Source organism: Epinephelus fuscoguttatus, linkage group LG11, assembly GCF_011397635.1.
Source record: "Epinephelus fuscoguttatus linkage group LG11, E.fuscoguttatus.final_Chr_v1".
Lineage (NCBI taxonomy): Eukaryota > Metazoa > Chordata > Actinopteri > Perciformes > Serranidae > Epinephelus > Epinephelus fuscoguttatus.
This window is the reverse complement of record NC_064762.1, coordinates 30432812-30456563: the sequence shown is the minus strand read 5'-3', so window position 1 is coordinate 30456563 and position 23752 is coordinate 30432812. Positions and strand designations below refer to the sequence as shown.

The 23752-nt window shown below is 40.3% G+C and overlaps 1 protein-coding gene across 2 annotated transcripts in view; it reads right to left on the bottom strand.

The window, feature by feature from the left end:
- galnt14 (UDP-N-acetyl-alpha-D-galactosamine:polypeptide N-acetylgalactosaminyltransferase 14 (GalNAc-T14)) overlaps nucleotides 1-23752 on the bottom strand; it is a 203453-nt gene that overhangs the window by 55543 nt on the left and 124158 nt on the right. For both annotated transcript variants that reach the window (XM_049589775.1, XM_049589774.1), the window contains 3 exons: nucleotides 23182-23280; nucleotides 10710-10777; nucleotides 4164-4229 (listed from right to left, as the gene is read on the bottom strand). In XM_049589775.1, coding sequence (XP_049445732.1) covers nucleotides 4164-4229; nucleotides 10710-10777; nucleotides 23182-23280 — 233 coding nt within the window. The remainder of the gene's footprint in view (nucleotides 1-4163; nucleotides 4230-10709; nucleotides 10778-23181; nucleotides 23281-23752) is intronic.

Below are 23752 nucleotides of genomic sequence, written 5' to 3'. Positions count from 1 at the left end.
TCCCATAGCCTTAAATGTAATACAATTGTACTTCTTTTTACAACTACTGTAGTTGCCCTCTGATGGCCTTTAGAAAGAATGCAGGTTTTTGGCACTTCAGCACTGGCTTCACTTTTCAGACCCGGAGGTTGCCGCTTTATCTAAACTAGATTTGGCTTACGGCCCTGACACACCAAACTGACTTCAGGCAACAAGCGGCGACAAAGGCTCCCCTGCTACATCGCCTGATCTGGCTTGGTCTCGGCCAACAAAGTTGCACATGAACACACTGCAAGGACTACAGCCAACAGTCAACTAACTTGTATGTTCTGTACCTATGTAAGGATAAATAACTTTCAACACCAGCAGACAGCAGTTGTCTGTAATTCTAATTCAAGATGGGAAACCAGAAGACAGTCTTGACGCTAGTTAGCCATTTAGGACATTAACAACACAATCCAATATTGAAAGAACAAAGCATATTTATCATGCCCCAGTGAATAATAACACAAACTATCACAAAACCTTTCTGCTAAAGAGCTCAATGGCTCAAGAAAAATAATCTTATGTAACAAGTTTGTTTTGGTCTCACTTTAGCTATTTGTTTTCATTCCTGACTTCTGTTTCTCTTCTCGTACGCTGAGCTGAACTGCCAGTCAGAGTGATTTTATTCACCGATGGGCTCCGAAACCTGTCAGCCCCTGACCACTGATTCAACATGTTGAATCAGTGGTCAGGGGCTGACAGGGTCCAATGAAGGCCAACTGTGCAGGACTCACCACACCAAGGAGGGCGGCAGACGCTCTCCAACAGGCCAACTTTGAGCGGCCGCCGACCATCGGCTTGGTGTGTTGGGGCCTTTAGGCTAATGTTAGGAGTTGCATTATGCCTGTGATGGTCCTCACAAGTATAGGAAGTAAGTGCTTATGTGTGCGTGTGTGTGTTAGACAAGACATATAGTATCAGCCTAGTGAGTTTTTATGGGCATTAAAAAGACAATCAAGTCAGAAGGCCTGAAGCAATAAACTATTAACTAGCCGAACTGATGAACCCTGCCTGTGTGTGTGTGAGTGTGTGTGTGTCTGTGTCTGTGTGTGTCTGTGTGTGTATCTGTGTGTTTGCCAGTGTGTGATCAGCATGACTGTGCTATAATGAAATCCTTCAGTGACAGCATGTAGGACAAGTGTTCCTGTTGTTAAAGAGAGAGAGGCAGACGGCGAGGTGAGTGAGAGGATGGGAATGACTATGAAATACCCAGAACAAAGAGAAAGAAAGAAAATATGAGAAGGACAAAGAAAGTATGAGACATGCAGAGAGGAAGAAAGAAAGGTCCTTGCAGAAACAAGAGAGATATTAGTGAAGCAAGACTCGTACTTTGATTGTTCCTGTGCAGTAATCTGAGTTCAAATGGCACTGCTCTCAGCGAGTCGACAACAAGCACGTTAGAAGTGGTTTCTAAGTGTTTTCTACTTTAGTTTGCCCCAGTGAGAACAGTGCTATTTGAACTCAGGCAGCATCAAAATAACAGCAATGAGGCATCTGAAAATGTCTTTGTCTTCTTGCAGGAGAACTCTGCAGAGGTTAGTTCAGAGTGGGATGGTAATCCGAACCATCCAGAGAAGATGACGCTCAAACGGAAGGGTTACTCTGAAGGTTTAAGTGTAGGTGTGTCCACACTCGTACTTTAGACCTGGATCACAACGACAGCTTTGAACTTTGAAAGCCAAAGTTATTAGCTGAAATGGCTTTAAGTGTCTGTGTTTCCACAGGATATAAAAGACTGTTGGTCTGGTACTTATGTTCACTTGAATGAAGGAGTTCAGCTCCAGCAATTACACAGCTGTCAGAAAGTTTGGAACACTGTGATGCATGTTCTGTAGGTAAATCTTATGTTTCAGTAGTAACTAACAGGTTTCAAAAAGAGCTTTTATTGTACCAGTGGGTTTTCATGTTCTTTATGTCCATGTCAAATATGACAAGAAAAAAGGGTCATGCAATCAGAGATGGGGACTACATCCAGGTGCTACTTCAGCCAGAGGTGAAATATATATATTTTTAAATGTTAACACAAAATCTACAAAGGCTGACTTTATATACAGTACATAAGTTATTTGCACTCTTATGTTCGGGTTGCCTTTCCACATATATTTAAACCTACCAATGAGAAAATGTGTTGAAACAGCCCCTGCTGGCCACTGCACCATCAAGTGACAAAAGCCTATACCTTTCAAAAAAGGAGGACCACAAAAATTACTGCAAATGGATAAAAAAGTTTCACTTCTGAAGGATTACATTTTTATATCTTGCAGAATTAACTGAAACCAAGATTTATGAGGGAAGTGGAGAGACACTTAACCTTTACGGTAGGTCTTAGTAAATGGCTAAAAAAAGATCTTAGTTAGGCTGTTTTCTAACCTTTTAACACTCAACTTACTTTTAGGGATGGTCTGGCTAATCGAAAGGAATAAAATAGTTATTTATTTTAATTAATCCTGATACCCTTCTAATGAATTTGGACAAAAGTTTTCATAGATTTATTACAGAATTTCTTACAAAAAAGGTGAAAAATTAAGTAGTCCTATATTCAAAGCAGCTGCCATTCATATAATTTGTTGTACCTGGATTATTTTTACAACAGTGCATTCTTTTTGAAAATGACTACAATGACCAAAAAGGTCTTTGAGTCTTCAACTGTTGCATAAAGTCAGAAGTGTAACATAATTGTGATTGGCCCCATTTGCACTTCCATCTTTTCTTGGGGTCTCGTCTCATCCCAAACAAAAATGCACGCACTTTTCCAGAGGGCTGGTGGCCAGCGGCAGCACTGTGTCTAACCTGTGTAATGGCAGCAACAGAAAGTCTGCTGATCCAGCAGGGAGTCAGGGTGGTCTGGGATTAGACACCCTCCAAGGTTTGCACTCTAGGTAAGACTTAAATACACCGGTGCCGAATGGAGTGCATCAAAACAGCCGCCCCTATTACTGAAGTGAAGTTCATCCCTACCATCCTGCAAACCAGCCTCTAATCAGCCCCATGGACAGCAGCCGAAGTGCCAAATTATTTAATAATAAACTAACAGCCTGCCACGGAATTAAACCACCACAGCTGGTTTCTCCAAGCAGCAAAAAATCACCTTCATACATGGGATCCTGACAGCTTCTAGGCCCCAGCGCTCTGCACCTGTTGCACCATTGATGTTTACATCATTGCATAAAGTACGTTTATTAAAAATTAGAAATGTTGGGCAGTAGAATATTAGTGGATTAACACACCTGAAATCATCCACCTGCCTGTTTTAAATAACAACTTAACTGTCTGCGAGTCCTGACCATCAAATCGTACTTTCAACTCACAACTAAGAATCATGTGCAGTGGAGTAATAGTCCCTCAACCATGTGTTTAGTTCTCAAAATGTTCACGACCCCATCACATCGTCAAAGTGCCATGTTAATTCATGTATTGCATTCATTTGTATTCTATATTTGAGAGCATGGAGGCTGCTCCAAATGGATTACATAGAAAAATGATGTGCATAGCCATGACGCACAACTGTATTAAAAACTAAAATGAGGGACATCATCCATATTTAGTGTGATTGAGGCATTCACTCTCACTGGTTGTTGTTCATGCATTTTGCCGCTTTTATGCAGCTTTTCTGGCATTTTACGAAGTAAGAAGTCACATTTTAGGTTGTGGTCTTTTGCTTTTGAATTCGTGGTATATTTGGTTTTCAGCTGATGGAAGACATTTTCTGTTCAGTAACATTTCTTTTATGACAGTCTGCGTCTCTCCCTGCCTCTCTGTGGCTCTATTTCAGTAGCAGCTCCTGTCACTTCAATTCACTTCAGGTCATTTCAGTTCTGCAGCTCCATATGTAGCCAAAGATGAATGAATCAATTTTACTTCACTCACTGTCTGTCTGTCTGTCTGAGTGTGTGTATACATATGGAAATATTTAGGCGAAGGGATGCAAGGGCCAATTTATTCTATACTCACACATGCACACACTCAGTATACTGCTGACAAATTTATGGAGAGACATAAACAAAAGCATGCTGATAATTAAACATGCAAATCTGTTCACAGACAAACATTACAAATGCGAATGTAAATTATCACGTAGACATATGTATATAAAAACGTACACACACACACACACACACACACACAAACACTCTTCCTACCTTCCCTCTTGTTGTTGCGAAGACATCTGACTTTAGGCAGTTTGGTGAGAAGCTGGCAGTCACTTTCTGATAAAAAACAAAACAAAAATTCAAATAAACAGAATAATAATAATATAGAATTGAATAGAATATTGTATGCTGTGTAATATATGCTGATAATTTCTTTACTCTGGGGGGAAATTAGCTGCTTGTTGAAAAGCTCTGCAGCAGCAGGACAGCAATTCAAAGCTTTCAGTTTGACAACTCAGACATTTGTTTAGCTGCTGTTCAGCCGACGGTGTGCTCCCTGCTGAATTTTAGAGTTGAATTAATATATTATCTTAAATATAACTGTCTGCTGTAATACATGTTCAAAAAATACTCTGGTGGAAAAGTGTCAGAATGACACGAAGAAAGGGAAAAGGGGAAAAAAACAGAATAGCTGAGATATGAGTCATATACAGAAGTGAAATTAATACATGTTTTTAAACAACAATGGGTTTGGAAAATGTTGCCTGTTCTTACAACATGGAAATTAAATTTTCCAATTCCATTATTTCTGAAATACATACAAATAATAACAAAAGAGTTCTTGAAACCATTAACAACTGAGAATTAAAGTAACAAGAGATAAGTAAACCTGATTACAGTTTACCTCCAAGAGAAGGGCTGCAGATAACAGTTATTTTCTTAATTGATTAGCTAGATCAGCTCTATTACAATCGATATATTATTATCTGACAATTACACATACCAGAAAAAAACTTATTATACATATTATATCAATATCAGGATATGAGACTAGATATCGTCTAAGATTTTGATTGTAATATCTTAAGTTTTGTTTTTTCCTGGTCTTAAAGGCTGAATTACAGTAAAGTGATGTAATTTTCTGAGCTTACTAGACTGTTCTAGCTGTTCTATTATTTGCTTTTAACCACTTAGTCATTATATCTACATTACTGATGATTATTTATCAAAAATCTCACTGTGTAAATTCAAGTGTTTTGTGAAAGCACCAATAGTCAACCCCACAATATCACTGATTGCAGTATAAATATCAATATTGATAAAGGTATTTTGTCAAAAACACTGTGATATTTGATTTTCTCAGTATTGCCCAGTCCTATGTGCAAACACGATCCATCACCCCATTTTCATCCGCTCATCTGGGGTCAGGTCTCGGGGGCAACAGGCACCCCAGAGTCCCTCTCCCCAGCAATACTTTCCAGCTCCTCCTTGGGGTCCCCAAGGTGTTTCAAAGCCAGATATGTAATCCCTCCAGCATGCCCTGCGTCTGTCCCGGGGCCTCCTACCAGTAGGATGTGCTCGGAACACCTCTAATGGTAGGTACCCGGGGCATCCTAATCAAAAGCCTGAACCACATCAACTGACCCCTTTCAACGCTCTACAAACACAATGCTTTTAATAAATTGCTAACTGATACTTTTACTTAGTGTTATACTCAATTCTATTAACATTTAATGATCATTGAGGCCACAGGGAGATAAACAGTGACCACAGAAGTCCAAGTACTTATAACTCTTACTACTACTGCTTCTGCTCTCTCTACGATTGTGATATGAAAAGAACAAATATAAGAAAAAAATCTTTTGAAAAAAAAACAAAAAAACCTTCAGTCACACTGTGTCAAATTTTAGTTGCCCTGAATGACTGAAGACCTCCATCAGAGCCCTTTGACCCGGACGGGACGCCTGGTCGCTCTCCCCTCCACTGAACTTCTCCCTTCAAGTGAGAAAGTGTGAGCTCTTTGTGAAAAAGGCCAGAAAATACTTTGACCCAGACAGAAATCTTTTCACCCATTATATGGATTAATTCTTTGAAAACATTGTTTTTTTGACCTAGGATTCAAAAACAACAATTTTTCTCTCTAAAACTAAAAGTTGAGTTTGGGACACTCAATATCAAGGTTTCAACCATTTATTGCAACTACGTCCATTTTAATTCGGCAGTGTGGCCCATTGAAACACATTTAAAAAACATTTAAAACTGACAAGAAACTAAATGCTCAAACAGAAGGAGGAGGCTGGGGCATTAGGGAGTTAGCAGTAGCATCAGTTATGTCAGACCTGGAGAGTATCTCCTCATTGAGTGAGAGCAAAGAATGGCACTGAACAGTTTCTCAACAGAAATTTTTTTTTGCTCTTCGCCCATCTGGCTTGTGATAGATGCTGACAGACAGATGGTTCATCCAATGACCTGCCAAGTTTTTTTTGAAAGCCCCTGCCCCTTTCCAAACAGTTTCCAATGACAGCTTCTCTGATTCTGTATAGCAATCCATCTGGTATGTCAGGTTAGCAGCGAGGATGCAGAGCTCAGAGTTGTTGAGAGCAGTCTACAGAATGCTCAAAGGACAACTTTTTTGCTGTAGGGTAATGCTGAAGTTAGCATAGTTAGGTTCCCTTCTTAAAAAGCCTATGGGATTTTGAAATATGACAGAAAATAAGCTCTGAGGCAAATAAAGGTTCATGAAACATTTATGTGTTGTTTAGCAAGATATTATGATTTCTGAAGCCTAAATTAATCACCAGAAGTAAAAAGCTAATGTTAGGCTATCAATAAACTTTACGTTTGTACAACGACTTAACGTTGCCTCCACACAAGGCTGTAGAGTCGTGTTTGATATGATGACGTTCTGTAGTTTACTTGTTAGTAACCACCTTTTTTAAGGCACATAAAGCATTAAAATTCACAGTGGGATATTTCCTGATGTATTTTATGTCTTAGAACAAAACATGAAAGTCTCTTAAAGGGGCAATAAGTGGAAATTCATCCTTTCTAGATTGAAGGAATTAAAAAATCACTATGTGAAGAACTAGAGGTGTAATTTCATCTGGAGTATAGCATGACATCACACACCCTCTCTCTGTGTTGATCTCCAGCCCCTTGTTTACAAGCCGGTCCGGCTGCGCATTCATGTCCGTTCATGTGAATCACCGCCTCCTCCCTCCTCTCGGAACCCTTGGCCTTCCCTCCCTATAAAAGGCTACAGCCAGTGAGCAATGGCAGCGTGTATTTTCGAAGGGAAATGGCAGAGAGCGGAACGAAACGTTCACCTGAAGACGACCAGGGTCCGACATCACCTCTAAAAAAACAACAGTCGGTGGCAAAGAAGCTGTCGGATAAAGAAAGGGACAGAACCCGGAGTAACATTAGCCTTGCATTTCCAAGGTGGAGAGCACTGTGAAAGCTAAGGGGGCCGTCAGGCTAAAACATTGCTCTCACTCACGGAGAAGAGTAGGAATGTTAGCATTAGCTCCGGGTGTTAGTACTAGCCGGCAATGGATCCGACAATGGATGGCTCTAGCCGAGTCGGCTGGCACTGGCTACTGGAGTAACTTAAAGCTATGAAGCGCTTCTACCAGCTCTTCTAGTCACTGAGCCTCGCCTCCATCTCAGCAAATATATTAAATTTATCACAGGTACCATCATCATTGAAGTAGGCAAGGGAATAGCTAAACACAGCAGAGACCGAGAGTGAGTGAAAGACATCGCTAGACGAGGCGAGTGGGGGGTGGGAGGGATGGGGGTGGAGAGCAGAAGTAGAGGGAGGAGTGGCTCATGGCACACTTTGTTTTGGTCTACAGGCAGTGCACAACAGCAAACCTAGCGGTGAAATGATTTTGCTTTTTGCCCCTTTAAGATCATGTTAACCACAGACTTACTTCAGTAATCTTACCCAGAACCCATTCAACCCACTGACTTTGATGAGAGAATTGTGAGTGGTAAAATGCTAACTCATTTCCAGGCTTTAGGACTCTTGAGGACAGAAAATGGATATTTGTGATTAAACAAAATGACACGTGATGAAAAAATGACATCTATCTATCTCTCTATCTATCTATCTATCTAGATGTATAGATATAGATAATAACTACTTAATGTAAACTTAACTGAAGATGAAGGTCAGTTTTTACTAAACACATAAGGAACATGCTAGGTGGTGTCAATAAACGGCTACTTGAACTCATCTGATAGGACTGTAAGGGTCATGTTGTATGTCAGACAACAGAAAGTTAGCAACCATTTAAATAAAAAAAATTACATACATGCATACATTTTTCATAGCAGCAATATTAATAATCATGATCAACAGTTTTTCTGCTTGAGGCAGAAACATTCTACAGCAGCGAGGAAAAAAGTATTCATGCTAGGTCAAATATCCTAAAATAAATCACTGCAAGAAATTAGGATTGTAGCCAAAGGCAGGATATAAACGTTATTAAATGACACACTGCTGTGTGGGAGGAAATGAAGTTCTTGAACAATTTTTGTTGCTCAGCCTTTGCACTCAGTTGTGGGGCGACATGTTTCAAGTGTACATACAGTATCATTTACACTGTTAATAATGTTGCTGCTCATTTGCACATATTCTATCTTTGGTTGTTTACTTGCATATATCAGTCTCCAGTGCTGATTGCATCTCTCCACTGCCTCCTCATCCGTCTTGATCATTTCTTCATAGTCTAAATCTGGCACTATTTAACCTTCATCGCTTGAATATTCACTTCTGTACATGTGCGCGCGGCACCATCTGTCCAGATTGGCTGTCAGGTCGACTCAGCAGGTGTCTTTGATAACAGGTTGCTGTGAAAGCTTTGGAGAATCGTCAGCGGATAGCACTGAGCCACCAGTATCAGAGTGCATGTTCTGCAAAGTTGAGTTTCCTTTACTGAAATAATTGGTGCTGAAGTTTTTGTTGCATTCTCTGATCTTTCCTTGAAAACATTTAAACTGTAACTTAAAGTTACTGTGAGGAGGATGAATACACTTGCAACATCTGAGCAACCCTGAACAAACTATGTGTCGCTGAAGTTAGATAAAGTTCCAGAAACAAATAAAATCTTATAATCGGGTATTTGGTTCCACTGCTCCAGACACTGCTGTTTCGCTGTACTTCTATACACTGTCATTGACTTCTGTGTTGCGTGTTTTTCTTATCACTGCTGTACTCCCTCGCCATAAAAAGCAAAGCGCAGGCATATTGTTTTTGATCGTATCAAGGTCAGCTCAGCAGATATGGAGAACTTATTTTCTGGCAAGAGTGGAAAGAAAATTGGAAACTACAGCAGATCGGAATAATTTCTGTGACTGCTCCTCTTGTCCAAGTGTTCAAGGCTTTTACTGTCTATGAAGAAAAAAACTTTAATTGACTGTCTCTGTTCATTAGTGATAGAATGTTACTCACTACATTTACTCAAGTACTGTATTTAAATTCAATTTAGAGGCACACCCACTTAACTCCACTTGTTATATGTTGGTTTTAGTAACTTCTGACTTCCCTTATCTTGTCAGTCCCAAGCTCATTGGTTCCTACTGAATATATATATATATATATATATATATATATAAAGTTAAATGGTTTTAGGTCCAGTAACTTTCTAGTTAAGTTACTCAAACAGGAGGAAATAGTGCATTCGTTGGGGGCTATTTTCAGCAGTGATTTCACTGAAATTTGGTGCTCTGGTGAATATTTGGGGCAGTCGGATGGTGCATGTGGGACTGAGTCAAAATAAACTACAGTGTGTGTGTCCATGGTAATGAAGGAGCATGTCACCCAGTGCAACAGTGTGGCTCATTGATGTGTTTTTAGTAGTTTTATGACAACAATTGAGCTCTATGGCGCAGAGGAAGAAGATATATCAGGCTCTGATACACACACAATACTTCTTAGTAGGCACTGTTGATTTTGGCCAATGTCTGTACATAAGGATGGACAACATGTCTCCCACTGTAAAAAAAATTAAAGCCAAAATATCCCGAATATGGTCACGGTTATCTTGCGCTGGGGACGTCTTTTGGAGCTAGAGTCTGCACAGTAGCGATCACCGCACACGCAGCTGTCAATCGTGATGTCACATCACCCTTTTTATAACAACAAATGACTAATTCAAACCAAACTTATCAGCAAAACAAACACTTGAACATAAATAGCATGTTGGAAACTACCTAAAATGACAGAAATCAACTTTGGCAAAAATGTATCGATGTTTTAGTTTGGCCCACATCTCATCCACTAACACGTAGGGGTGGAGTTTATGTCCTATACTGCAGCCACCAGGGGGCAATTGAGATGTTTTGGCTTCAATCTGGGGATGCTGTCACATCATAAACCTTATCTACAGTCTATGGTTTTTGTCTTTTAGTGAGATTTGCCAGGCAATCACAAAAAAAATTGATTTGTTGACAGAAAAAACCCCCACTATCTAATCTAAAAAGAATCTAATGTTCAATCTTAACTTCCTTTTCTTTTGGGTCTATTTGGTCCATTTCACCTTGACTTTGTGTCTCTTTGGAGACAGAGAAGACACAGCTGCAGGCGAGACAGTGTTCACAAACAGCTTGTTAGTGTCTTTGACCCAGAATGGAGGTCTCTTTTCATCTTCATTGTATTCCTGAAACTGTGGACCCAGCTGTCGTGGACACATTCCTTCCTCTGACCTGTTATGTAGGTCTCATCTCTGTTATCTCTGACCTGGAAGAGACCTGGAATGTGTGTGTTTGTATATGAGTGTGAGCGTGTATGTGTGCCCAGCCGCAGCTCACCATCGTCACTGAAGTCATCCACCAGAATGATCTCGTGGATGAGATGAACTGGAGTTCTGTTCAAAACGCTGGAGAGACAAAAGAAAATATTAGTCTCACATATGCATAAACACGAGTATACAGTCAAGAAAAAAGGGATGTGCAATATACTGAAAGCTGACACGTAAATGCCAACTTACACACACAGACACTTGCGCGCGCGCACACACACACTCAGGTGCTCATGAATTCATTATGTACGCACTGCACGCCATATGAAACAACATATTGAAAATGTCAGCCCAAATTCCTGTTATGAAAATGTATGACGTGTCGCCTCTAAGAAACTATTTCATTAAAGAGGAAGATTGAAACATAAAAAATTCATAACTTTTACTGGAGGAAAATAAGAAAACGTGTTTTGTCCTGGGTGTTCTGCTCTATTTTATTTCATTATTTCTGCTATTCAATAACCTCTGTGTTCATCATCCCCTCGGGATAAGGCTGAGGAGGCGAGAAGGAGGAGGGAGGAAGTGAGGGTGGGAGGAAGGAGAGAGGTAGGGAGGACAGAGGAAAGATAGGTAGAGAAAGGGGCAAGACAATAGACGGGGGGGAAAAGGATGAAGGCAGGTGGAGAAAGAGACAGAGGAGGAATGACTGGAAGGAGTGTTGGAGGAAAGACAGACACATGAGAGGAAGAGGAGATTGAAGGGAAGCGGGAAGAAAGGGAGGAGAGAAGGCAGTGTAGAAGAAAACAAAGAAAGAGAAAAGACAAAGAAACGAAGCAAAAATATGGAAATGAGAGGAGTAACGCAAAAGAGAACAAATGACAGGGAGGGGAGAAGGAAGGAGGAGAAGGAGAGGTGGCAGGATAAAAAGAAGAGAAGAAGAAAAGATGGATGCCAGGGATAATTGGACACAATAAAGTGGACAGGAAAGGATGGAGGAGACTGGGATGAAATGAGATGGATGGAAGCAGAGATGGAGGCAAGAAAGAATGAGTAAGAGTAAGAAAAGGAAGGGTGGAGATAAGGGGAGGAAAACTACCATGTGTTATACTGTATACTGTGGCATTATTTATTGGTGGATGTCCACTGTACTATTTGGTGCATATCTATTATGTATATGAATTCTATAAGATGTGCTGTTTTATTCTGTTTCAGAGGACCTTTTCAACATACGGCCAGCAGCTCATTTACACTTCTTTTTTCCTACTTTCTGATGATAAATGAGCACTGTGTCCTTCAAATAAACTAATAAAACAAAACAAAATGTAAAAAACATTGAGAATATGTGAACAAAGGCGCAAGGGATCAGTGTACAGAGTTGAAATCTACAGGAGAGAGAAAGGAAAAAGAAAGGAGGTAAGGAGGAAAGGTGGGAGTGAGGGCAGACCGTTGGCTGATTGAGACAGATCAAGGGAAGGAAATGTGAGCGGAGAAGGATGGATGAAATTTGGGAGAGGTGGAAGTGAAGAAGGGAGCGAGGGAGGGGTGGAAGGAGTTGAAGCTGATAATGCAGAAGGAGGGGACGTGGAGCAAAGCTATGAGTCTCTGAGGCACCGGACCCCATCAGGAGAAGTGATGGATGCAGGGAGGGGGAGGAGGAGGAGGGGGAGGTGGAGCGAGATGAAAGAGTGAAGGATGATAAAGGAGGAGAGAGAGAGAGAGAGAGAGAGAGAGAGAGAGAGAGATGGCAGGCTAGTAAGGGAGACAAATAACCCTGATTGTAACTCTCCCTCGCTCTGTGTGAGTCGAGGGCCGATCAGGAGAGGTGGATGAATTGGATTGATGGATGAGATGGAGGGAAGAAGAGAGGGCAGGAGGAGGAGGAGAGAAGGTGTAGGGCAAGCAAATAAGAAAAGAGGGAGGAGCCAAGATGGAGGAAGGGATAAAGATGGACAGATGAGGTGATCAAGTAGAAAGATAATAGTGTGTTATTGTCATTACATCACATTAAATCCTCCACTGAATCTATCTATCTATCTATCTATTGGTCCGTCTGTCTATCGATCTATCTGTATTACAGTGGGGCAGAAAGACATGGATGGATGGACACAATCTCCTTTCATTCTTTTACTTTCTCTCCACCTCCTCTTCTACCTTTCAACACCTTCTCTCTCTCTCTCTCTCTCTCTCTCTCTCTGTTACACACACACTCACACACACAGGGGCTCCCATTCTCTGGTTCACAGGCCACTAGCTATGAGGCTTAACCTCCCCTCAGGCGTGCTGAGGGAGAAGCTATCTGCAGCTCACAGAAAATATTATCACCGCTGACAATACCGCAGTCGGCTGCCACAGAATAGCAGCTCTGTATCTGCGCCGCTCATTTCCAACAGCCGTATATCAATTTTAGGGGGGGAATTTTTTGAAAAATTTTCATTACCTACAGCTGCCATTTGGAGAGCGCTTTCATCCAAAGCGCCTTAAGAGCGTGCATTTTTAGAGCTGCGTGTGTGTGTGGGCCCCGGTGGGAATTGAACCCCACTCTCTGGCAGCCACAGCGCTGATGCTAAATGGGTGCTTCTGTAAGACTGCCAGGGTGAGGGGTTCAATTCCCTCGAGAGCTGCCCATGCTCTACACTAACAGTAGAGTGGGGCAATTTGGATGAAAGCGATAAAAGCGGATGCAAAAATAGTCCTTCAAAGACCAGAACCAAAACAACAGAGGTAATGTTACACCCTCCTTTCGGCCATGTTGCTCTTTGGTAGCAGCGAGGAGCGGTGGCTGTATCATCAAATGGACAACTACACCATCTCATCAGAATGAAACAGTCATAGAGAATTTCTTTCTGTTTGATTAATATCTGATATGTTTAATTGATTTTGTGTCTTGTCATTTGGCTAACGCTGGCAACCTGTCTATTGTGCGCCCAACTTCTTGCCAAGTGCATGCTGGGACAGGATCCAGCCCCCACACAAGCCCAAACAGGGTAAGCAGTTTCGAAAATGGACAGATGGATAGATTGTCAATTAGCTTGCTAACTATAGCATAAGGCTTGCTAAATGTGAAACAGGTGTGGACAGAACTCAAGTAGCAGATTTTATCATTTGCCGACACTCGACTAGAGTTAGGACTGTAGGCTGATGTCAAAGTCAGAAGCAGTTTTTATGTGACTTTGAATGAGGGATTTTAACTATATGGCAAAGTAAGCCAGAAGTGTCTGCAGCATCTAAGAAAGATGGAGAAGAAAGAGAAACATGAGATACTGTGAGATGAGAGCTTGGTATAAAAAGATGATTTATTCCACTACTTGTTTCATCACTACTGCTTTCATTTCTTTTATCTTAAGTTGTAACCCAAGGGGCACCTGTTATTTTGTTTCACAAGTAACTGTACTATCATTTTTTATCACATTTTTTAACAACAGCAGCAGCACGGCTCCATGGATGGCAGCGTCAGTGTTTCTACCACTTTTGTCCAGACAGAACAACTCAAAAACTTTTGGATGGATTGCCATGACATTTCCTACAGATATCCATAGTGCCCGGAGGATTAAGCCTAATGACTTTGGCAATCCCTTCACTTTTCCTGTAGAGACACAAGGAGGTCAAAGCTTTCACTTATCCGGTGAAATATCCAAGTGGCTGCCTCCGGGGCTTGAATGTGATGCCAATGTGGGAGTGCCAAAAAACTGTGATTCCTTGAGTGGAGCACTTGAGGCTGGCTCCCACAGTGAATCAATCCCCATGGACCCCTATGTTAAAAGGCCCAACTTTACAGCAGAAATAAACATATTTACAGCCTGGTACAAAAATGGTATGATCTCTATAGCTAATTTCAACATTATGACAACTGTACAGGGGGTAAATTTCCATATAACTCACCCATATAAATGTTACTAAGGTTTAAAGTTATGCATAATTAAGAGCATGGCCACTTTGAGTGACAAATGGGTGCAGTCTTTTGATAAATTGCTACCACTGTGACATCATTGGTCAGGTATTGTAACCATGGTGAAACCTCAGATCTACAGAGTATAGGCATAGCTCTCGCTATGTCAGTGTGTTTCCAGTTCATAACAGTTAATTGTAACATTTTGGTCGCCTATAAAGTCTTTTTTGGTGTTTAGTTGTACTACAAGACACTCTAAGGAGTGAGATATACAATATTTCCGGTAAGTACATTTAAAATAATTAAATAAATAAGTTTTAAGCTTGTTTTTCATGTGCAAAAAATAGCATGTTAATGCTATAAATGCACTGTGCTAGCCAAGCTAGCAGCTAGCATTAGGGTTATCTCCATCCTCTCATCCAAGTATGGTCACTTCTGCCTTCAAAATGCCAAACGTCTATGGAAATATCTCAAGATCTATACAGGTTTGACTGCCATTAAATTAGTACAAACATTCATGTCCTCCGCAGGATGAATGGTAAAGCATTCTGATGATCCCTTAGCTTTTCACTGAGCCCCATCAACAGGTCAAACTTAAATTTGTCCAGTGCTTTGCTATATGACCAAAATACCTGCAAAAACAAATGCCATTTGTTGTAATTCAATCTAGCTTGGAAATGATGAGATAAGGCTGTTTACTTGGAGTCCAAAAGTGGCAAATACAAAGTAACTACATCCAAATTCCTATCCCTTCTTATTCTTTACAGTCAATAAATTAACTTAAATGTATAATTGTCCTTTTAGCTCATTTCACATGTTAATGAAATAGTAACTTATTAATAACCCGTACATTAAACAAGCTCTAACTAAAATAAGTCACAACACCATTAACTAATGACATTTTATGTTGAAAAATGATGAAAAGCAGATTATGCCTTATAAAGACTGGAAGTCTGGAAGTTTGACTTGGTCTCAAGACTTAACTCGCTGATGACTTGTAAATGGATGGCCTGGTCCCACTTCTGAAAGTATCACTGGAATGTTGTGAAGATATACATATTAGCAAACACAATTCGTTGTTACTATCAGTCTGTTTTTAATGTTAACAGCTGATTTGCTTAATTAGCTTGCTAGCAACTGTAGCAAATAGCCAATATTAACAGTTTCCTCAGGCCTCAACAACCACTCAGACAACACCAGCTCCAGTTGTTAAACCATTTATTTCACCTTTGATTGTGCATCGACAACTCTCTGCTGGTCTTCCACTAAGGCAGTGGCTTTTGCTGAACATGTGATGCAGGTACAAAATCTCTATTACAGGTTTCAGATTGTCTTGCCACTCTGCTGCCCAAGATTTATGGATTTATTTACACCTGAGAAGTGATGCTTTCAACTGTTGTGAGCAAGATATCTTCTGCTCTGTTGGTTGCTGTAAAACACATTGCCACTCCCTCCTTTATGTGTATGTGGTGTTTTGTTTTACTTTTGATTGTAAATCAGCTGCAGAATTGTTTTTCACTAACACCACTCTCTACAGGTGAGGAGTCAAATTAGTTTCCACTGTTCATGCAGTATTTGTTCGGGGCACAATTTCTTTCTTTTTTTTATCCTCTCTAAAGCTTTCTCCCTTTCCATATTTCTCAATTTCGTACCTCAGCTTGCCCCCCCTTCCCCTCTTTCTTCCTCTCTCTCTCTGCCTGATTGGTTAGCTGACAGCCAGTTCTTCTATCCTGCACCTTGCTGGAGTAATTCATCACTCTTTTCTCACCACCTCTGCATCCACCGCTCTTCCCATTCATCCGCATCCCGCCATCTCTCTGCGACCAATTTAAATATCAAGACCTCTGACAGCTATGCAAGAATTCTACTGCAAAAATTAAATGTCCACTTTTTGGAAGAAAAAAAAAACCCTATTTATTCTTAAATGGATCTCAGGGTGACATGATTATTATTAAAAGTCCAGACATCTTAAAATGTGTAGCAATGAACATCATCCCTTACAAAACAGATTTTCATTGCTTGTTAAATCTTTCTTGCTTTGACAGAAAGCCTTTCCCAGCAGATCTGCAGAAACTGTTCTTGGAAAGAAATCCTGATTCAGCCACTCAATACGTTCTGTTCTGTCGAACCACCAGTGATGCATTATGTTATAGATCTGCAGCCAGTAAATACTGTCTCATCACTGCTGATCTACAGTGCTGTGCATCTACATTTATCAGTCCCAGTCCAGAGTTAAATGGTTAGTTTGTCCATGTTAAATACAGTCTTGTCGCTGCTAATTAACAATGATCTATATCTATATTCACTAATTGCTGTCTGATGATGTTTATTTAGTGGGTGCTGTATGTATGAGCTCATTAGAGATAATCTAATGCCTCTGACAAGCACTGAAAGGTACCTAGATAGAGTATGTAATGCTACACATCAGTATCCTGTAAACACTGTCAAATTTTGTTTTAACACAAGTGAAGCTGGATGCCAAATGTATGTATTTGGTGAATGCTAAGGTGACTATACGTTTTTGTGGACTGCATTCCATTGGCCAAAATCTGTCAAGAATCAGTATAAATAAATGTTTTAGTATGCAATATGTTTGCTGCAATGGTGTGCATAAAAGGTATAAAGGTTGAGATAGAAATGAGGAGGAGCAGGGTACAATAGAGTAGCACTGAATCCAATATAAAACAGTGAAACTTGCAGTAGAAAGCAAAAGCTATAAATCTACCTAATGACCTTCTCCTAATAAATCCTGAGTGATCAGTTGAAGAGGAAGAGATCCGGACTCTTTACTGTGCATTTTTAGGACCACTGAATCAGAAAGTGCTGAGCTGGTGCTGATCTAGAGCTCTCCCTCTCTCTTTTTTTTCCCATGACGCTCTTGTGGCTCCTCCATAATAATGGAACCTCTGCAGCTCAGGAAGCTGTTCTTACACACACACACACACACACATACACACACACACACACACACAGAAATATGAAGAACCAAAACAAACTAAACCGATTAAAACCAAACATGTCGTCAAAGGCTCCAGATCTCTTTTCTCTCCTTCTCCGCCTGCTTATCTCTCGCCCAACGGAGACGGAGAAGATGAGATCAATTTTCGGATCAGAGCTTGATTAAATATCGACAAGGCCCAGCTCCCCCTCAGAAAGCAACTCTTTGATCATGAGATGAAAAGCTTTCAAAGTGCCCATCATTGTCTCAGAAATCAAACTTATTAGTTTCGGCCTGCATATCGCAGAGCCCCAAAGGGCACAAAAACTCAGAATTATACCCTTTTATAATGTAATTGTAGGCAATACGCTTTCAGTGTTTTCAGAGTCCCCGGAGCAAAGCATGATTGCAGATACTAAAAAGAAAACTTATCTAGCTATTATCTAGCTATTCAAGGTTTTTTTTTTTCTCTCTGCTTGAAATCTGACGCTTGAAATTAGATTGCAATTTTTTGCTGTCTTTGACTAAATATCTTTAGAAGCCTCTAAGAAAAAGTTTTATGACACTGAATATCCTTTGTAAACTTTTTGGCTGTGATCCGAACACAATTGGAGAATAAGCAGATTGATATTTTCAAAAGTATTCACCCATAAAGAGTGATGATGAAGGTTTTTTCTCAGCCCAGTACTTCACTTCACATTATCATAGTTTCACATATTCACATTAAGGAGCGACAAACATTCTCTGATGTTGGTTGTTGTGCAAGTTAAATGCTGCTCAAGGGCATAGCTGTAGCATCTATGAGAACAGTAACATTGGTAGTATATAACACCTTTCTCAAGTTTGGGTCAGCCCTTCTTTCCTTTCTTTGAATAACATGAGTTTCTGATGAATTTATATGCTTGTGGGAATCTACAACACTAAAGATGTTTGAATTGGATTTGAATTGGATTTCTTGGAAGTCAGAGCATCTATTTTTACAGTGCCATGCAATTTTGTTCTGATGGCCCAAAATTACAAAGCACCGTCAGTCTCAAAAAGTCCCATTGGATGGAAAGTCTATAGCCTGTTATCCCAAAAACAAACACCCATTGCTCTGAAGTCCAGTTTCTCTGAAAATACACACTCCCTGCAGTTAGTTTCAATGTCCACTCAGCATCTGAGCCACCGATCTCACGTGTTTTTACTGACCCTTTGCGGCGTTTCAGCCATTGAACCCAAGTGTTTCTTTTATCAAACTGTCCCTGCTTTTCCAGCAGCTTTATTGCCAAAAATTTGAATGTTTTAAGCCAAAAACACAATCTTTTCCTAACCATAACCAAGTGGTTTTTGTGTCTAAACCTGATTTCACCACAGTGTTGTTGAGAAACGTCAAGTTTCAACGTATTCGCCACAAAATAATGTGCAAATGTAAGGTATCCATTGTCTACAGAAACATACAATGCTAACATTTTTTTCCGGTGACTAACCGCAAAGTATGTACTTTTGGAGAAAAAGGACTTCAGGGCATTGGGTGATAGTTTTTGGGATAACAGGCTTTAAGATAAATGGGGTTTTCAGTCCACGACATTTTTCGGACTAACATGGCTTTGGAATTTGGGCCGTCGAAACAATGGGTAGTTCCTATTTTTTTTTTACACGCCATAGAACAGTCTTAAAAATTATCCTTGCCCAAAACTGCAGCACCACAAGACAATAATATAACTTAAACAAAAAAATAAAGGTTAAAATTGTTCACTATGATAGATTACATATCTTAGATCATTTTCAAGTCTCTATACGTTTTATCTTGTAGTGCACTGCAATAAACTGAAACCACTGGTGGAAAATCAATCTAAAAATTGATAGTTTGCTTTGGCCCAGCAGCAATGTAAATTACACACAATTTGCAGTTAATGGGCCCAAACCTGCAAAACCACATGATGGTCCATTAAATGCCCTTAAGGAGGCATTAACACTTCCAAGTCCAGTCAAGTAACTCTAACTCTGACCTCTCTGTGGAGTCATCAAGTATAAAGGGACTTTCAGAACCAGTGAGTTCACTGTCTCTTAATGTAAGAAGAGGAAACACTGTCTCAGATTCTTACAAAAGCAACATTTTTGATAACTTTGTTTCCATATAAAGCCAACATCTCTATCAAAAAACAGTTGGATGTGCAGCTTTTGAACATTTCAAAACTCAACAAAACAAACAAGTTGTTCCACTCTTACGGGACCTTTACTCATTACATAACCATTTCTGTTGGCTGCTGCCTTTGTGTGATCCACTGATTCATGGAAAAACTGTAAATGTCAAGTGATTCTTGTAGCATTGTTAACTTTTTGTCATTAACTTTCTGTAAACCTGCTGCTCCTAACTCTGAAGTAAAACAGGAAATGAAAGCTTGGAAAAGTAAAATATATAGATAAAAATCTAAAATGTTCAAAAGCTGAGAGCTATACCAATCAGTTCCACACTGTCCAAATGCTGAATAGCATCTGAAACCAACTCCCCACACCTTTTCAGTCTGACACCTTTTTGGTGCTTCAGTCGGACTGTTGCCTCTCTCATGCACAACTGAGAGCAACAACATAAATGCAGGGAGAGACTGTCCAAAAGTTAGTGCCATTATGACTATTTGTACAAGTAATTACATTACCTTTCTCTATGAGGCCAGGCCTTTCACAATGAGTTTGAATGACGTTTTGTACTGTATAAACTAGTTTTTTAGTTTCAACAGGGTTCCTACACAATGTCCTTTTCAAAACTGCATAAAAAGTCCCAGACTTTTCTGCAAATATTTTACATTATATTTAACATCTGAGAGGGCGGCACGGTGGTGTGGTGGTTAGCACTCTCGCCTCACAGCAAGAGGGTTGCCGGTTCGATCCCGGGCGTGGGAGCCCTTCTGTGCGGAGTTTGCATGTTCTCCCCGTGTCAGCGTGGGTTCTCTCCGGGCACTCCGGCTTCCTCCCACAGTCCAAAGACATGCAGATTGGGGACTAGGTTAATTGGTAACTCTAAATTGTCCATAGGTGTGAATGTGAGCGTGAATGGTTGTTTGTCTCTATGTGTCAGCCCTGCGATAGTCTGGCAACCTGTCCAGGGTGTACCCTGCCTCTCGCCCGATGTAGCTGGGATAGGCTCCAGCCCCCCCGCGACCCTCAAGAGGATGAAGCGGTTAGAAGATGAATGAATGAATGAATGAACAGTACAATGAGTACAAATAGCTAGCTGTTCAGTCCACACACCTGTGCAGAAAGTTGAAGTTTCACTATCATACATCACTGCCCAAAGAGGAAGTAAACTTATTGGCGTTACCGACCCTTTTTTTTTTAGCCTTTTACAAATGATAACCAAAAATGACTTGAAAAATGTAGTAAGTAATTAATTTAGTAATTAGTTATTGGTCATGGCATCAGACACGCATTTCTCCACGCTGGTCGACAAGCGGTTCTGCTCCCAGCTGTTGTCTCCGTCACCCGGCTTGACACATTCACTCGCGGCTCGCGCAGAAAATAGACCAGACACCGAAACGATCGCTGCAGGGTGCGAGCCGGTCACAGTCCGGTGTTTTGAGGCTATTCGCAGCGCTTCCGCGGGCGGTGTGGTCACGGGTCAGAGAGGGGGGGCGAGCGAGAGGTCCACGGTCGTTTCTAACGTAATGTTATAGATAACTGTTTTATGTGTTTTAATGTGTAGGTATGTAAATGTTTTCAAAGACGTTTATGTTGAAATAAAAATACCTACAGGTAGTTGTGTTTCATATACAAGTATGTTTCCTTGTATTAGTTTGCCCTCTTGTGGACATAATGCGGAAAAAAAAATATTCGAATGGTTCGAACCTGAGTTATTTTTAGAAGGAATACTCGAACGTCATTTTTGAGCAATTTTGACAGCCTTAGAAGTCACAATGGCAAACAAGGCCACATATTACTCTTGACATTCATTTTAAATCCAGGAAGTTTTGAAAAGCTACAGTTTTTCATCTAGATGTAAAATCTTGTGCAACCCACTTTGTTGGTATGTACATCTGATAAGCAGCTTTAATAGGAATGATGAGGATGCCATTTTAGAATACCATATCCCAAAATACATCCATGGTAGACCTCCTTTCTTTCACTGCTCATCAGCCATGTAGCTGTAACGGTATGGTGCAGCGACCACTTTGTTTGTCACAAACTGTAGATATATAACACATATAAAGAGCATTTAACATTCAGAGAGCAGCGAGCATTCAGAACTGCAGGAGGAAAAATCTTGCTTTACTATTATTATTTTGTTATATCTATCTGCAGTCAAGGGCAGTAAAACAAACATAAAATGTCAAAATGAATGCATGATCTGCGGATTATCGCTGCCATCAATATCTTTTAAATAGAAGATATGTTCATCTCGAAATGTTTCCATGTCCAATAACGCTGTTTGCAGCAGTAATGGAACTCTCACCAGGATGCACAGAGGATTCTGTGCATCCTGGTGAGAGAAAATGTTCCAAATTCACAAACTAAAAATAAAAGGCAGCTAAACTACTTCCAGCTCCAAGTCACCACCGGCAAACACACACACACACACACACACACACACACACACACACACACACACTTACAGACAGAGAGCCAGAGCCAAAGGGAGCAGAGGGGCCCAGGGAGACAGATTGTCTTTTAATTGGTTGAAAACTGCAGAGCTTTGAGAAGGGCTGAAGGGGAGGATACACACACACTCATAGAAACACACGCACACACTTGCACACAAAACACACAATGTCCTCTGTGATAGTGAGGAGACGTAGCCGGTCCCTGCTGACTGACTGGTATAATGAGCTGAACCCCGGCCAAAACCTGGTGGTGTGTGTGTGTGTTTGTGCGTTTCTGTTTGTATTGTATGTGCGAGCGGCAACCTGCTGATATCATCAAACTAAAAGACAGAACGAAGGTTCAGAGATTGAGGGTCAGCAAAGTAAATGTGTGTGTGTGTGTTTGTGTGTGTGAAGGTTTGTTTTGCCGTACCATCACTGTATCTCTACTGTAACTTTTGGCAGCTCAGTGTTTCTTTGCTCTTCAGCCAACATTTACACTGACGCAGGTTCTCTGAAGACTGATACTCACAGAGGTAATTTAAAACTAAACATGCTGATAGCTAATATTTGGCCAGAATTCAATAATATTTTGCAATTTGCAATGCCAACTGCATCGTTTCCTTGCATAAAGAAATTGTACATGGCAATACAAACCAGACTTGGATGTACAAGCGTTGAATGTTAACATAAAATTATACCTTTTACCCCTTTAGGTGTTATAAATAATTAAGAGCCAAATCTATGTCTTTAAAATTACAATAAAATTAGAAAATTACATTTGGATGCATTATACACAATACCACTGTGACACCAGGTTTCCAACTGAATAAGGGAAGCAAAATTCAAATTGGAAGATGGCACCAGGGGCTGCTGCTGTGTCTCAAGCTTCTGCTGAACTTTGCTTTTTTTGTTTTATTTGTTGCTCATATTTTAACTTCTGCACAATTTCATATCCTACAGTCTCATTTTTTACCTGTGTAGTGTATTTTTTATACATATTTAATGAGCACTGTTGGAGAGAGCCTGAGATCTAAGATTTTCATTGCCCACAACTGTTTCTCTGCAATCGTTGTATAATAAATATACAATAAATAATAAATAATTTGAAGTTGTTGTGTGTGTGTGTGTGTGTGTGTGTGTGTGTGTGTGTGTGTGCTACCTCCTGATGGTGCGCAGCAGGGTGGATCTGGCCTCGTTGTGGAAGGTGATGATGATGGAAGTTGGAGGAAGATCAGAGTCATAATGAAGAATGGTGCACCTACAAAGAGGGAGAATAATTGAACGTGACATCAGACATCCATTGATCCAATAAAAGGCATATCAGATATTAAAGTAAAGTTACCACAATTGTAGTGAGTCATACTTCCAACATTTTGAAAAGAAATACATTAAAAAGCAGAATTAATGCTTACTGCTAAGCTTCTTTAGTGGCATTTCTTTTCGTTTTTCACTCTGTTTATAAGCTGCTTGTTTTATGCAACAGTTCCTGTATATATACACTTCACAATCAAATAAATGTGACTGTTTTCTAGAAACTAGAGAGAAAATGTATCCTGAATATAATTTCAACCTTTAAGATGTTGATGCTTATATGACAATATAAATGTCTATCTCAGTTTGAGCAGTTTACGTTTGTAAAGGTAGCTGGACGGAGCTTTCTATGAGGCGTCGAACACAATACGGTGTTGTACATGGTCAGTAAATCGGCATAAATGCAGGCTCTGTGGTTG